At 48.6% G+C, this 15,204-nt stretch overlaps 2 protein-coding genes across 4 annotated transcripts in view; both read right to left on the reverse strand.

The window, feature by feature from the left end:
• Nucleotides 1-10,793: 10,793 nt before the first annotated feature.
• Tmem52 (transmembrane protein 52) lies at nucleotides 10,794-12,140 on the reverse strand. 3 transcript variants are annotated; one of them, XM_027398528.2, is made up of 5 exons: nucleotides 12,075-12,140; nucleotides 11,934-11,977; nucleotides 11,750-11,791; nucleotides 11,149-11,327; nucleotides 10,794-11,053 (listed from the first exon to the last, which is right to left on the reverse strand). In XM_027398528.2, the coding sequence occupies exons 1-5, from the start codon at nucleotides 12,138-12,140 to the stop codon at nucleotides 10,794-10,796; spliced, it is 591 nt and encodes a 196-aa protein (XP_027254329.1). The 3 variants fall into 3 exon arrangements, with proteins under 3 accessions (XP_027254329.1, XP_027254328.1, XP_035294755.1); XM_027398527.2 differs by having other exon boundaries at nucleotides 11,750-11,809; XM_035438864.1 differs by lacking the exon at nucleotides 11,750-11,791.
• Nucleotides 12,141-14,660: 2,520 nt separating this feature from the next.
• Nucleotides 14,661-15,204, reverse strand: part of Cfap74 (cilia and flagella associated protein 74) — a 53,031-nt gene continuing 52,487 nt past the window's right edge. Inside the window, exons 37-38 of the mRNA XM_035438865.1 lie at nucleotides 14,887-15,021; nucleotides 14,661-14,762 (exon numbers count right to left, since the gene is read on the reverse strand). Coding sequence (XP_035294756.1) covers nucleotides 14,661-14,762; nucleotides 14,887-15,021 — 237 coding nt within the window. The remainder of the gene's footprint in view (nucleotides 14,763-14,886; nucleotides 15,022-15,204) is intronic.

The following is a 15,204-nucleotide window of genomic DNA, read 5'->3' on the forward strand; positions in this document are numbered from 1 at the left end:
TTCTTTTTCATTTATTTATTTATTTATTTATTTTGAGACAGGGTTTCTCTGTGGCTTTGGAGGCTGTCCTGGAACACTAGCTCTTGTAGATCAGGCTGGTTTTGAACTCAGAGATCTGCCTGCCTCTGCCTCCCGAGTGCTGGGACCAAAGGCATGCTCCACCACTGCCTGGCATCACCGACTCTTTCAAGGCTACTAAGAAAACTTATTTAAATCTCTATCCCACTAAAGAAACCAAGATTCAAGTAGAATCCTGCTTCCCAGAGAGGCTGAAGAGCAAACAGCTCACCTAGTTCACCTCACCTCTTGGAGTCTCCCAAGAAGTCTTCCTGTTTTTTGTTTTGTTTTGTTTTGTTTTCTGCCCCTCCTTATAAACCTTTCTCCACCTGGATCTTCCCTACAACTTCCTGCCAGCTAGTTGCTGACCCAGCCTCCTTACCTCAGGTGAATTTTATTTAATCAAAAACATCTTTGCATCACTAAGCAAATGTTTCAAACCATAAACAAAAGTAATACACCTTAAGATAATATTCTACAACATTCTCTGTATCAATTAAAATGACTGATACTGGCTACCTGCATGGATACCCTAGGCTCCCATGGATTTCATGGCTTTGTGTGGGGGGCAGAGGTTGTAGGTCTTTGGCTGTCACACAGGATAGCTTTAAATCTTCAGCTGCTGTACAGGGCAGCATTGGCCTTCAGCTGTCAGGCCCAGAAGGTCTGAGAGATTTCCCTATAGAGGAGGAACTTTGGAAAACTGATCTGTCTTGATGAGACAGAGTAGTCAACACAACAGTGTCCATAGTTTGGGCAGGCCCTGGTGAGGCATAGGCCAGTTCATGGCCTAGAAGTTAGCATTACAACAATCTAGGTGTCCCATTATTTTCTGTGGAGACCTTAGGGTCTCCTCTGGGAGTTGACATTTTGTCTATCACAAATGTTTTTCACTAAACATATTAGGCTTAACCTTGAAAACACATATAGGAGGCTAAGTAAAGCTTGTCCTCGTAAACAAATTACATATGTACTGCCAGGCATTGGTGGCACACACCTTTAATCCCAGCACTCAGGAGGCAGAGGCAGGCAGATCTCTGTGAGGATCTCTGTGAGGATCTCTGTGAGTTCGAGGCCAGCCTGGTCTCCAGAGAGAGTGCCAGGATAGGCTCCAAAGCTACACAGAGAAACCCTGTCTCGAAAAACAAAAAAAAAACAACAAAAAAAAAATTACATATGTACTTAGCATAGTACAAAAAACTATGAGCATAGTTTTTTGCTTTTTGTTTTGTTTTGGTTTTGGTTTTTTGAGACAGGGTTTCTCTATGGCTTTGGAGGCTGTCCTGGAACTAGCTCTTGTAGACCAGGCTGGTCTTGAACTCACAGAGATCCGCCTGCCTCTGCCTCTTGAGTGCTGGGATTAAAGGCGTGTACCACCACCACCTGGCTTAAGAGCATAGTTCTGAGCACATTAAATAATTTGATCATTTATTAGGTGACTGACCATTAACTTGCATGTCTTAATTATTTTTAGTAGTTTACCACAAGCTTAGGATTTTATAGCTTTATCCCTGTTAAGTTTGAGCCTTAAAAATTTGAAGAGAAGATTTAGTTGAAGATTCTTTAGCATCAAAGTAAAACTTTAAACCTTAAATGCAGTCCACAGAGAGACTGGGAACCTGGGAACCTTACTCACTTAATCCTTCTATCGTGCATGGTTACAGAATATCACATTTCTTATGTGGCCCACTCTATCCAACTAGCTAAACCTTAACAAAGTTAGCAAAGACAAAGACAAGTTGGTTACTGTTACCCTGAGTAGACCTTTATAACCTTAGTAATTTATAAACCTTAACTATACTTTATTGAACATACTAAAAAATTTTTTTGAAGCCAGATGTTGAACAGTTAGCAAAGATACAAGTAGCTAGAGGTAAATTTCTAAGTCAGCTTTTGTTAATTTGAGTAGACCTTTATAACCTTAGGAATTTATTATTCAAAATATTTTGGAGACCTTCGGTTGTCTCCTTAGTCTGAAAAACGGGATACAATGATAAGCAGAGGGCTCAGTAGGACTATGAAGTTTTATGATTAGTTAGTTTATACCATGTGGTCATCTTAATCAAGATGGTGGTAAAGTTACATTGCATGTGCTCTTTTCGTCCTAGTAAAGATGTCTACTAGTCATATGATTGCTCCCATCCTGAAGAGGTCATCAGCCAAGACAGAGGTAAACCATATGGTTGCTATTTTAAAACATCTATTTTTCTAGTATATCTAGCTTGTTTTTTTTTTTTAACACAAGTATTAAATCAAAGTGCTGGCGGCAGTATCAAAGTTACATATACAGTAAATAGTATATAGACCTACTTTCCAAAGAGTTGAATCACATATAGCAAATTATGTGTAACAGGGCCCCAGACCTTAGAGGGTCCCTAGACCCTAGCACAACGGATTCCATGATGGAAGTGCTATTCAGGCTGTAAAACCACTTGCCAAAAGTGAAAACAAAGACCTGATCCATCAAAGTCCATAGTTATGGGATAGTCTCTAAATGTGCTAGTCTTGTTTTTTTGGTTTCTGTAGGTAGTTCTGCTTCTGGCTAACTGATTTTGTTAACTGAAGTATTTAAAAGCTCACCCTGAGAGAGGCTGGGTGTTACAATGAGCTCTGGAACACTTTCTATTGGCTTAAACCCAAGTCCAAAAAGTCTTCTCTGGTGACTACCCGACAACATTAAGATGCAACCTTTTGTTACAAGTATTTTTTTTCCAGTTATTCGAAACAGTGTTTCTCTGTGTAATCTGGGATGTCCTGGAACTCATCAGGCTGGCCTCAAACTCAAAAAGATCTGCCTTTCTCATCCTCCTGAGTGCTGGGATTAAAGGTGTGCACCACCACAACTCTGCTTCCTTACAAATCTATCTATCTATCTATCTATCTATCTATCTATCTATCTATCTATCTATCTATCTATCTATCTATCTATCTATCTATCTGGTTTTCGAGATAGGGTTTCTCTATGGCTTTTTAGAGGCTGTCCTGGAACTAGCTCTTGTAGACCAGGCTGGACTTGAACTCACAGAGATCAATCTGCCTCTGCCTCCTGAGTGCTGGGATTAAAAGCGTGCGCCACCTCCGCCTGGCTTATTTATTTATTTTAAAGATTTATTTCTTGCCGGGTGTTGGTGGCGCATGCGTTTAATCCCAGCACTCGGGAGGCAGAGGTAGGCGGATCTCTGTGAGTTTGAGACCAGCCTGGTCTACAAGAGCTAGTTCCAGGACAGTCTCCAAAGCCACAGAGAAACCCTGTCTCGAAAAACCAAAAAAAAAAAAAAAAGATTTATTTCTTTATTAAGTATAATGTTCTACCTGCAGGCCAAAAGAGGGCGCCAGATCTCATTTCTCATTTCAGATGGTAGTGAGCCACCCACCTTGTGGTTGCTGTGAATTGAACTCAGGAACTTTGGAAGAGCAGCCAGTGCTCTTAACCACTGAGCCATCCCTCCACCCCTTGTTACAAGTTTTTAACTAAACTTTTGTTACAGACCTTACAGATTCTTTAACCACACCCAATGAATTTACAAATCCCAAGATAAAGATTATTTATACAGTAGTCTTAGATTGTTTTAGAGCAGTGCACAGAAATCCTAAAGATAAAACATTTGCAGAGGGGAAAAAAGTAGAAAAAGCTTAGAGATGAGACTTTTGGGAGTATAGAGTGGGGGGAAGTTAGAAATCCAGGGATCATTTGTGCAGTGGCAGAAGTTGCTACTATCTAAGAGAATATGGAAATTGAGGGTGCCAATTTTTGGCCATTTATTGAGCTGTAATGAGGCCAAGCCATTTGCAGTATGACATCCTAGGAGTCTGAGGAGGAATTTGAACTCTGAGATAAGGAGGAAAGGAGAAAGGGTAGAGAAATGAACTCAGCCACAGGGAGACTTCCCATAGGCTCCTAGAGCGAGCTGAGCAACAGAGAACAGGGTAACTGTGAGGAAAGCAGGAACTCCACCTTAGGGTGGATTCTGTCATCTTAGAGGTCTCGGAGGGCACAGAGAAGAGACAGCTCTGAGGGAGGAAATTGCAGTGTAGGCCCATATGGATGAGTATAGAGGAGCTGAGGGACTTAGCATGTGGGCTCTGTTTGGTTGGAGGCTCTGGCTCACCCCTGCATGGTCCAGGAAGTGTTTTTCCCTCTCTCTCTCTCTCTCTCTCTCTCTCTCTCTCTCTCTCTCTCTCTCCCTCTCTCTCTCCAAACTCCACCATCTCAGAGAATCTCAAACAAAGGCAAGGCGCCAAAGCCCAGGTCTGCATTCTTGGTGGCTATTGCAGCATCCTCCCCTGATGCCACTAGCCACCCAAGTCCCTGCCTAAGCCCTCAGCTTTTGATTGTACTTGGGCACAAACCCAGCTTGTGGTGGATGCATCATCACCCCTTGCCTACAGTCTATACAACCTCCCCGCCTTAGCCCAGGCATGTGACTTCTCTGGCCTCCGTCTCTGAGACCAGTGAACCCACCCGGGAGTTCCCTTGCTCAATAATCCTGTTGCTATACTTTTTCAGTTTGGTTTAATCTGGTTACTGCATTGTCGGAGAAACTTATTTTGGGGGGCAGAAAACACATCAGCTCCTAGAGGACTGGGCTGCAACATATAGTCCCAGGGGAGTGTAGGGAGAGATAGAGCAGGTAGCTTGGAGGCCGAAGAAGCAAGGAAACAGTTATAGATAGGGATTCTGATTGAGCAAGGATTTTGATGGCCCAAGAAGGTGCAGAGAAGCTGCACGGCTGCACCTCTTAGGGGGAGGCAAAGAAGCTCCAGGAAGGAGCCAAGGACAAAGGGAGCAGAGGGGGCGAGAGTCAAGAGATCAAGAATTTCAATCTGGGGCATCTGAAAGCAGACTGAAAGACTTGTTAGAGAGAAATGTCCCAAATCAAGAAAAGAGGCTTCCTGTTTCATATGATAGGGGCCCAGTAGGGTGAGAGGAGCTTTCTGGCACACTGGTGTGGCTTTTGTAGTATGATTATGTATATTAAGCAGCCAGCTCCAGGGTGACACTTATCAATAGAGGAGAGACAAGTGGTTAAAGCAGGTAGAGGAGGCAACAGCTGAGGAAGGTGGACTGGGAGAGGCTTTTGGGGAAAGGGAGGGTTCTAAGAGAGAGAGATGAGTAAGTGCCTTGGAAGAGAGATTCCCATGTGGGTACCCTGGAGGGTGTAGCAGGCTTCTTAGTAGAGAGATGCCCAAGTAGTGGGAACCCAGGAGGGTATAGTAGACTCCAGGACCTAGAGAGAGGGGAGTAAGGGAGAGAAGGCAGATGGTTAGAGCAGGTGGAGGGAAGAAGTGGCTGAAGAGGTGAACTCTAGACTATGGAGTCAAATGTGGTGGGTGGCAGAAGCCAGCAGAAACCTTATGAGAGTCAAATCAACAGCTTGGTTTGATTAGGAGAGGCCGAGCCCCTTGGGAAGAGGCTCATATATGCCCCTCCTGGGTTTTGAGCACCAGGTGAGTGAAAATGAGGACATGATTCCTTCATGGTACGGTTGAGAAGGGTTTTATTGTAGATATGAGGAAAAGTATAGGCAGAGACACCTGGAAGGGTCCAGACTGAACAGGGACATTGCAGGGGTATGGGGGAGCTAGAGAGGAAGAGAAGAGAGTGAGGGGAGAGGGCAAGTGAACCAAGAGGAGCCTTGGACTAAGAGAAGAGTAGAGAGAGTGCGCGGCCAAAATTGAAAGTTTATACAGGAAAGCGACTGGGAGGAGGGAAGTGAAGGCCAGACCCTAGGATGCAGAGGTTTAGGGCAGGAGGCAGAGTGGAAAGTGCTGGGAGAAGCACAGGTATTAAGCGAGCCTTGTCCTGAGTTTCTCTGGGGCCTGACACACATTTCATGATCTCTAGCCATCTACTGTTGGGAAATATTAAAGCGTGTGACTTTTCTTGATGCTGCATTTGTTTAATGCCGTGAAGCTGTGATTCTTTGCCTGTCTAAAACATCCAATGGTCCTAATAAAGAGCTGAATGGCCAATAGTGAGGCAGGAGCAAGGGCAGGCGGGGCTGGCAGGCAGAGAGAATAAACAGGAGGAGAGATGAAGAAAAGGAGGAGCAAGGAGGGAACAAGGGGAGGGGCCAGCCACAGATACATAAGAGGAAGGCGGGGCTGGAGAGATGGCTCAGAGGTTAAGAGCACTGGCTGCTCTTCCAAAGGGTCTGAGTTCATTTCCCAGCAACCACATGATGGCTCACAACCATCCAAAATGAGATCTGGTGCCCTCTTCTGGTCTGCAGGGACACATGCAAACAGAACACCTATACATAATAAATAAATCTAAAAAAAAGGAGAGAGAGAGAGAGAAAGGTAAAAAACCCAGACCCAAAGGGTAGATGTGTTAATTAAAAAAAGAAAAGCTGGCAAGAAGCAAGTGAAGCTAAGGCTGGGTATTCATAATTAAGAATAAGTCTCCATGTGTGATTTATTTAGGAGCTGGGTGATGGGCCCCTCAAAAAGCCCTAAGAGCAAAACATCACACAACAATCTACTAAACAGTATGGACTCTTGAACTCACTTTGTATGTTTTGGGGGTTCAGTGTCTAACTTTCCTTTAAAAAAATAAAAGACACCCCTTTCTACATGCTGAGCTCTTCCAGGAAGATTTAAGGTAAGGACTCAGTTTGTCTGGGGGAATTTATGGAAGATAGGGAAGCTAGAGATCACAAAAGGAAGGGAAGCACAGAGCTGAATGGGTGGTTGGGATAGTTCCAGTTATCAGTGTGTGACACACCTAGAATCACCTGAGAAGTCTCACACTGCATTTTGTTGGCTTATAAGCATATCTGTAGATATCTGCATAACTAACTGATGTGGGAAGATCCAGCACACTGTGAATAACGCCATTCAGGGTTACGGAGCCTAAGTACAGGAGTGGAGAACTGCGTTGAGTATAAGAAGCAAGTGAGCATGTATGTATTTATCTTTCTCCTCCTGTTTTATTTTATTTTATTTTTTTTTTTTTTATTTCAAGACAGGGTTTCTCTGTGTAATAGCTTTTGGCTGTCCTGGAACTTGTTTCATACATCAGGCTGGCCTCAAACTCACAGAGATCTGCCTGCCTCTGCCTCCCAAGTGCTGGGATTAAAGGCATGCGCCACCACTACCCAGCAATCTTTCTGCTCTGGACTGTTGGTATGATATGACTATCTATCTCATGCTGACTTCTCCACTGTAATGGACTGTAATATGGAATTGTTAGCTACATAAACCCTTTTCTTCCTTAAATTGCTTTCTGTCAGGGTGTTTTACCTTAACAGTAGAAATAAAACTAGGACAGTGGTCTCTGTCTTTTTTTATTATTACTTTATTCTTCTTTATTATTACTTTAAAAAATTAATTTATTTTTACATTCCAAACCCAGTTTCCCCTCCCTCCTCTCTTTCCTCTCCCTCCTCCCCCATGCTCCCATCTGCTCCACAGAGAGGGTAAGACCTCCCCCAGGAAGTCTACTAAGTCTGTTCCATCATCTCGTTGACCAAGGTACCTGTCTCTGTCTTTTAAAGCCCTAGGACTAGGGAGTACTGGGTGTTTGGTTGAAAGCCAGCTTGTCCCTGCATTGTAACATGAATAAATAAATGACCCAGAGACAGATACTGTGGTGAAAGGTGAAGATCAGGAAAACAAAGCAGCTGGGCACCAAGTCTCACCTCAAGCTCAGGCTGAAAGGGCTGATCCATGCACTAGCTCTTCACCAAGTCTCAAACTGCTGCCTCTCCTCAACATGCTGGAGAAGGAATGCCAGACACTGAATCTGTTCCTGCTTTGAATACCTCTCATGAATCCTGGGATTAAAGGCATGAGCTCGGTTACTCTTTTAGACTGATCCATATGCCTTTGTCTCCTGAGTCTTGGGATTAAAGGTGTGTGCCAACACCACCTGACCTCTATTGTAGGGAGACACCCTAGCCCCGCCCCAGGCAACCGGACTGGTGCCAGGTGTACCAGGACACACCCATGAGGGCGGGGTGAAGAGAAGTGGGGGGTGACGTAAGGGAAGGTTCTTAAGGGCTGCATGTGGAGACCCCGGTCCTTCTCTCTACTGCTTCCCCCAGCTACCGGCGCTGGTTCCAGCTCCCTCCCTCTCGCTTGATTGGTGTATCTCAATAAAGAAAACCTTAGCACTATTGGCTGCGGGCTGATCACTCTTCACGTGGCGCCCAACCGTATCCACCGCCCGCGCAGGTCCGTGCTGCACTGGACCTTATTGGCTGCTGGCTGATCACTCTTCACTCTATAGCTTGTGGCTGACTTTGCTTTCTGAATCCTCAGCCAAGCTTTATCAAATCATTAACAATATATCACTACACTGCATGATCTGGAAACCTCCATTCCTGTCTCTTTCTCTTTCCAAACCCTGAATGCTCAGAGAATCTCTGAAAAAAGGAAAGGCACCAAAAAGCCCAGTTCTGCGATCTTGGTGGCTCCCGCAACTTCCTTCCCTGAAGTTACTAGTCACCTAAGTCCCTGCCTAAATTGTTCACCTTTTCATCATGATTGGGCATAAACCCATCTTGTGGAAGACACATCATTACCCATTGTCTACGAGAATCTATATAAGCTCTCTACTCTAGTTCAGGTGTGTGGCTTCTCAGGCCTCCATCTCTGGGACTGGAGAATCCGCCTGGGAGGTTGCTTTGTTCAAATAAACCTGTTCTTATACTTTTTCAGTTCGGCTTGATTCGGCTTTACTGTGTCAGCAGAGAAACCCTATTACTGGGGCACAGAAAACCTATTACTGGGCTCTTCATGATGTACACATTAGAGTCTCTCCCAACCCTCTGGTACTCATTGCCATATGCTTGGTCTATACAGTGGGGAATGTCTCAAGGTTCTTGGAACACACGGATCCTGAACCTTTCTGGCTCTTGCCAGCTCGGCCGCTGCCTGTGTAACCCTTCCAGATTAGAAAGACAAGATTTGTATAAGCACGTATACATGCATTCGGCTCTTTCACACACAGCGATTGGATTTAAAGAAGTGGGTTCTTTGATTATGAAAGCTGGAGAGCCAGGGAAGATCTGGTATTGCATTCTTGGCCTTCATCAGCAAGTAGAATTCCCTTTTTCTTTTCTTCAGGAACCCTGGTCTTTTCTCTCAGGGACTTCAGCAGAATAGACCAGTCCCACCTACATGTTCGCAGTTATCTGCTTCCTTCAGATTCTACCCATGTGACTGTTAGACTTACCTAAAAAGTACCTTTGCATATCCCCATGTTCCTTACAGAATTATTCACAAAAGTGAAGAAGTTGAAACAATCTGAAGGTCTGCTGATGTATGAAGAGCCAAAATATGGTTCCTGTACACAATGGATACTATTAACCCACAGAAGGAGATTCTGTGTTGAGGACAGTATGCCAGACATACTGGGGACAGCAGGGTTGCCCAGTGGGTAACTCTCTACCAATTCTGGCCACTTTAGTTTGATCTTGCTGGGAATCAATTCCACCAAGAGTAAGCTGGCCCTGCTTGGGCAAGGATGTGGACGGAGACAGAAAGTCATGGCTGGCAGGGTGTGTGGGTATGGCTGCAGTCTTGGGCCATGGTCATCAGTGCATGTGACCCAGGAGAGAAGCAGCTAGAGGGGGGGGGTAGCAGTGGGCCTAGCCTAGCTCTGACTTGATTCCTGGACCAGTAAAATTATTTGCAGACAAAGGGTCCTTTAACTGCAATGGCTTCCTGGTGCTGATGGTGATTTACTATGAGAAAGCCCACCACCAGGAGGGCAAACTAATGGCAGCTTTGACAAGGACAGCAGGACTTCATAGACTGGACCATACTTAAGGGGGGTCTTGGGCCTAGGGGTTGGTGGTGCTTTAGTAAATGGGGAATTCGTAAAGATACCATGGTGGTTGAGTGTGAGACCTTGGCAGATATGTACCCATGAATGTGTGTGAGACCCTCAGTAAAGTGGAGGCTGAGCCAAGGAGATCGACAAGGATGGGGATGGAACTACTCTGACTATGAAGGTGAGCAATGGATGAGCCTGGGAACCAAGTCTCAGGGCCAGGGAAGGCTGCTAACCTGTCCGTCTACCCCTCAGAGTTTGTAGCCAGATGACAGGAAACTCCTTCAAGTTGGTCTAGTAATATAACTGCTGTGACTGGGATGTCAGCCCAGGGAATCTGCTGCCCACTGTCACCCTCCCTGCCCATAGCTCTGCATCAAATAAATGTTCCAGCCAGACTCTACTGCTTTTTACTGTCCCCAACCTGGAGGGGAGGGGGGCGGTGCTAAGGATATGTGAGACAGTCCTGGACACACAATTCAGACCATTTGTCTCTGACCTTGGCCTTTCCCACTGTCCAGATCTGGGCTGGACCCCTGTTAACCCTGTCTACCTACACTGGGGCAGCTACCTAAGTCTTCCTGGACACCCTGGGGAGCACTAGAGCTCTTTCCATAAAGGCAGAGACCACGTTCACATAAACTTTATTTTCTTTTTGAAGGACTGACATGCCAGGGGAGCTTTAGGTCTCAAGGTTCAGACCCCTCTGGGCTGAGGGTCTGCTGGGCCCAAGATGGGTAAGAGGGGTAAGGAGGAGGGGCCAATACAGGGCAGGCTGGCTGGCCGGGCATTGCATAGCAATGAGGCCGAGTTTGCAGCAATGTGCTGGATGGCTGGCCTTCCCAGGGGAAGGATGGCACAGGTGGGGGGTCCTTGGTTCTAAGTGCCAGAATCCCAGGCTGTGGTTTAATGGCTTCAGAAGAAAGAACTCCTACCCTTTTCAAAGGGGGCACAACTAGGGCTGCTGGGCACTGGGCTCTTGGGGCCCTGGAGTAGTAGTAGTTTCTAGTCCCAAGACCTCAGGCAGAGAGTTGGGTTTCTGAGAGGGAGTCACTGCTTCTTCTCTGGCTTTTGTCATCTTCACAGCCTCATCATAAGAGGGTGGCAGCTCAGAGGCATACAGGCTGTAGGTGGGAGGGACCATGGATTCAGGGTCTGGCTCCCCAAAGGACAGAGGCAACCGCATACCCAGTGGGTACTGCACAGAACTGTAGGCTGCAGGGAACAAGAGTGGGTTTGTGGCGATGGCTTGGCATTCACGCCGCTGCCTGCCGCCCCCATGTTGGCTAGTGGGTTTTCCAGACACTCACAGGTCACAGTGCTGTGTGCGGGGCTGTCACTGTCCATGGGGATGGCTGTCAGGTCACAGGGCTGCCAGGCTGGTGGCATGTGTGTCTGGGTGTGCGGCTGCTTCCTAAGGCAGCAGAACCGTACACAGCTGGCTGTGACCCCACACAGAAGCATCAGGAATAGGGCCAGCAGGGTGAGCCTGGCAGAGAAGATTAAGGATCTACTGCACACCTGTACCCTGGGGCCAGTCATACCCAACCACCCAAGACAGGATAACCAGGTAGGTGAAAAGAAAGCAAGAGAGGTCTCTCCATGCCAGAAACTTCTTTGGCTAGATCCAGGCCTGAGGAGCAGCCTGCCCTGGCTGGCTATCTAGGGCTGGCCAGAGATGTCCTTGGGTTTATTCCCAGGACACATTGTCCCCAGCCAACTGCACAATCCTTGTGCCTTCTGCCGACTATAATATTCAGGTCTTGCTTCCAAGGCTGCCTGGGGCTTAAGAGCTCTTCGGTGTCCAGGGAGTTGGGGGCAGTAGATGGGAGGGTTTTGGCCCGCCTAAGCATAGGCCTACCTTCAGGGGAACCGTCGGACCAGAGGCTTGACACCTGGGCTTCCACTTACCCCACATGCCATAGGCTGCTCCAGCGGGCCTGGGGCGGGCACCTGCGGGGACAGCGGCACCTGGAGCAGGTGGGGGCTAGCTCACTCCACCGCTCCAGCCTTTCCCAGCGCACTGGCCGGGCTCTGCCTCTCCAAGCCCTCTCCCGCCCTCCTACCCCCACCCTCGCGGTCCCCAGCTACTTACTGGTCCGAGGGGTCACAGTTGCCGTCCGCAGAACCCAGCGTCACCTGTGGGGATAAGGGTGAGCCTGAGCGGGGCGGAGCAGGGCCGAGCTCAGGGCCGCCCCGCTTGCCAAAAACCCGCCGCACGCGCAGCCCAACCCACCTGCGACAGCGGCAGGAGAGGCAGCAGCAGCAAGAGCCCCTGTGTGACTGGCGGCCCAGGGGCCATGTTCTGCAGACACAGCGGAGCTCGGTCCAGCGTCCGCTCAGCTTTATGAGGCCCCGCCCCTGGGCTTGGTCAGCTGAAGGTCCAGGATCACGCCCACCTTGGTACGCTTCCCTCCTTGCTCCCTGCCCTTCATTTTTCTGTCCCTAGAGGTTACCATCCTAGTTTGAAAGAGCACGCGCGCGCATGCACACATGCATACATGCAAACAACACACACGCACACGCATGCATGCACGCACACAAACACGGTTTGAGAGAGCGTGCATACACACACACACGTACATGCACACAACACACACTCACATGCACTTGAATACACGCACACAAACACCCGGTTAGGGAGACCTCCAAGGACCAAGATCCTCGAGTGAGCCCTAGGAGGCGGATAGAGCAAGTGTTGCTCTGGGCATGGGGCATAGGTCTGTTTTATATCAGAATGACACCTCCCCCAGCCATCCCATCCCCATCCCCATCCCCAACCCCATCCCCATTCACAAACCAGGTCTCCTGAAACTTGTGGGCTGCACTGGGTTGTGGCCTCTCAGGACAAGTAGAATTCACCCTCATACTCCCCCACCCTCTAGGTAAAAGGGGTGGGGTTTACACTATTAATAAACTGGGGCTTTAGCCTTCCAAACCACCATTCAAGGACGTTTGCTATGCATCCCTCTGTGTGGATACATTTGGGGAATGGCTGGTCCGTTTGGCCTGGAGCCAGTTGGGCTGTTGAGGTGCTGCAAACAGACCACTTTCCAGCTCTCCTCCCGCTTCTTCTACTGCCAAAGTGGCTACTTTCCCTGGAGGATCTTATTAATCTGTCTCCCTCCAGGCTAGGTGCTCTGCCTGACTGCTCTGCCATCCACTGCTAGGGAACTAGTAGAACGCGAGTGATCATATTGCAGGGGCTTTGTCAGCACAGCCAGGCTGATTAAGGACGGGCAGGCTCTGTCTACAGCTGTCCTGTGCACTTAGGACCTGTGCCTAGCCTCTCAGGGACCCCATCTGCCAGGCTGATAAACTTGTCTGCTGTCTTGCTTCCATCCTTTGCTCTGCTTTGGCTGTGCTTGGTGCTGGAGGGCCAGCACCAGAATAGGAAGAAAGTGGATGTCAAAAGTGCAGCCTGAAGCCCAGATCAGAGCCTGGGGTTCAGAAAAGAGAGGATCTGGGCAGAATAACCATGTCTGGTTCAGAAGTAACTGGCCTGCCTGAGGTAGTGTTTTCCCTAGAACATGTCCTCATGAATCCCAGACTGATCCAGTGAACCTGCTTTTGCTACCCTTCTGACCTGGAAACATGTCAAGGGTTTGAGGTCATGAGTGGTTAGCTCCAGTCAGGGCAGCAGAGGGCCCCGGGGCTGATACCTCCAGGGTCACTGAGCAGAAATCCTACAAGATGCTGCTGTAAGGACAATGTCGCTGGTTCACTAGGGGTAATGTCAGGCTTCAAGGTATCAAGGGCACTGAGGATAGTAGCGAGAGCACCCAGATAGATGTCATCGCCCTCATCTCCCTGTCAGCCCTAGGAAGGCTCTCTGGTAGCTTATCCCCACTGGGTGGCAAAGTAGGTATGCTGCACTGATAGGAGGGCAGGCTGGATGGAAAGCAGCCACCAAGCCGTACTTCAGAGGGCAAGCGCTGGTGCAGTGTTGGAGTAGGAGTAGAGCTAAGTGGGTTAGGGCCCAGAAAGCAAGATCCATTCTTTTCAGACAAGTGCAAACTCAAACCCACAAGCTGCCCCCGCCCCTTTGCACCTGGCCCACCCCTCTGCTGGGATCATCTAGGTTCCTGGGACTTGGGAGGAGATGGGAGGCTTAAGGGACCTTCTCTGGACTTTGGAACCTCTTGACCTACTCCTCTCTGCACCTTTCCAGGTCTGGACTAGACTGAACCCTGGCTCTGCACCCTTAGCAACCTGTACTGCATGCCGCCACCCTTGATTCTACAGTTTCAGAGGGATCTTCCAGTATTTGAGTCAGGGTGAACTCCTTCTAGTTATCTGGCAAGATTTCACCCTCTGGGAGGTTCTTTCTAGGCAGAACATTGCTTTATGTGTTGGGGTCTGTGAGGTGGAGTGTGGGTCGGGCATTCCCCAGGCTCTCCTCCTGCCTACTTTGTGTTTAGCCAACCCCCACCCCCACCCCCATCCCATCACTGCACACTTGCGTGTTGGTTCTTAGAGTTTATTGACAGGCCTGGGATATCTCCCAGGATCTCTGAAGCCTGAGGATGTGCTGGTAGGTTTGGGATCCAGGGGTGGGGGTGGTGCATCTAGGAGCAGATTGTGTGTGGTGAGTTGGATGGATTACTATTTCTTGGTTCGAGGGGGCGGGGTCTTGGGTTGCAGGAAGTAGCCATGTCTGCAGGACTGGGGAGCTCTGGCTCTGGGACTGTTCATTTGAACCTGCCCAGCAGGGGATGCCCAGATCCCAGGCCTAGGGGAATGTGTTGGCTTGACCCACTGCCTGGGAAGGGATTCAAGAGTGGATAGGAGAGTCCAAGAGGCTCTGTAGTTTCCTGTGACCTCAAAGCCCAGCCACCACGTGGGCCACAAAGATGACTTTGTATGTTTCCTTTACATCCCCCCGGAGCAGCAGCAGGGTTGACACCATGAGTGGATGGTCTGGCTGGAAGAAGAAGCTCCTTAGTAGGCTTTCCAAACCAAAAAAAATAAAATAAAATCTGCTCATCCCCCCATGCCCCGCCTACTTTACCACCCCTCCCTGTCCAGCCTGGGGTCCCAGCACCTACATCAAAGTCAGCTGGCGGTACCCAGGAGATGCTGATGGTCTTGGTCTGACCGCGCTCCACGGAGCCCCTGCAAGGCTCGATGGAGAAACCCTTGTGCTGAAGCCATGTGGCACCCTCCAGGGTGAACTCCACAGTCTGTGAAGCATTGACACGGCTGGAGGTTAGAGGGTCGGGTACTCTCAGGAGGCAGTAGGACTAGAGGGATGGGGGTGCCCAGCTTTACCTATACCCTTCAGCTCTGACCAGGGTTGTCACCCCACATCTGCTGCAAAAACCCTACATAAGGGCGGGAGAGGTCAGGGGGGGCCAATGAGGCTT

This window comes from Cricetulus griseus, chromosome 2, assembly GCF_003668045.3.
Source record: "Cricetulus griseus strain 17A/GY chromosome 2, alternate assembly CriGri-PICRH-1.0, whole genome shotgun sequence".
Classification (NCBI taxonomy): domain Eukaryota; kingdom Metazoa; phylum Chordata; class Mammalia; order Rodentia; family Cricetidae; genus Cricetulus; species Cricetulus griseus.

Coding starts and splice junctions, on each gene's coding strand:
- Tmem52 (XM_027398527.2), bottom strand. CDS start 12,140: ATGGCCCCTGGGCCGCCAGTCACACAGGGGCTCTTGCTGCTGCTGCCT. Junction 11,810..11,933: donor AACTGTGACCCCTCGGACCA/GTAAGTAGCTGG, acceptor CACCTGCTCCAG/GTGCCGCTGTCCCCGCAGGT. Junction 11,328..11,749: donor AGCAGCCTATGGCATGTGGG/GTAAGTGGAAGC, acceptor CTTCTCTGCCAG/GCTCACCCTGCTGGCCCTAT.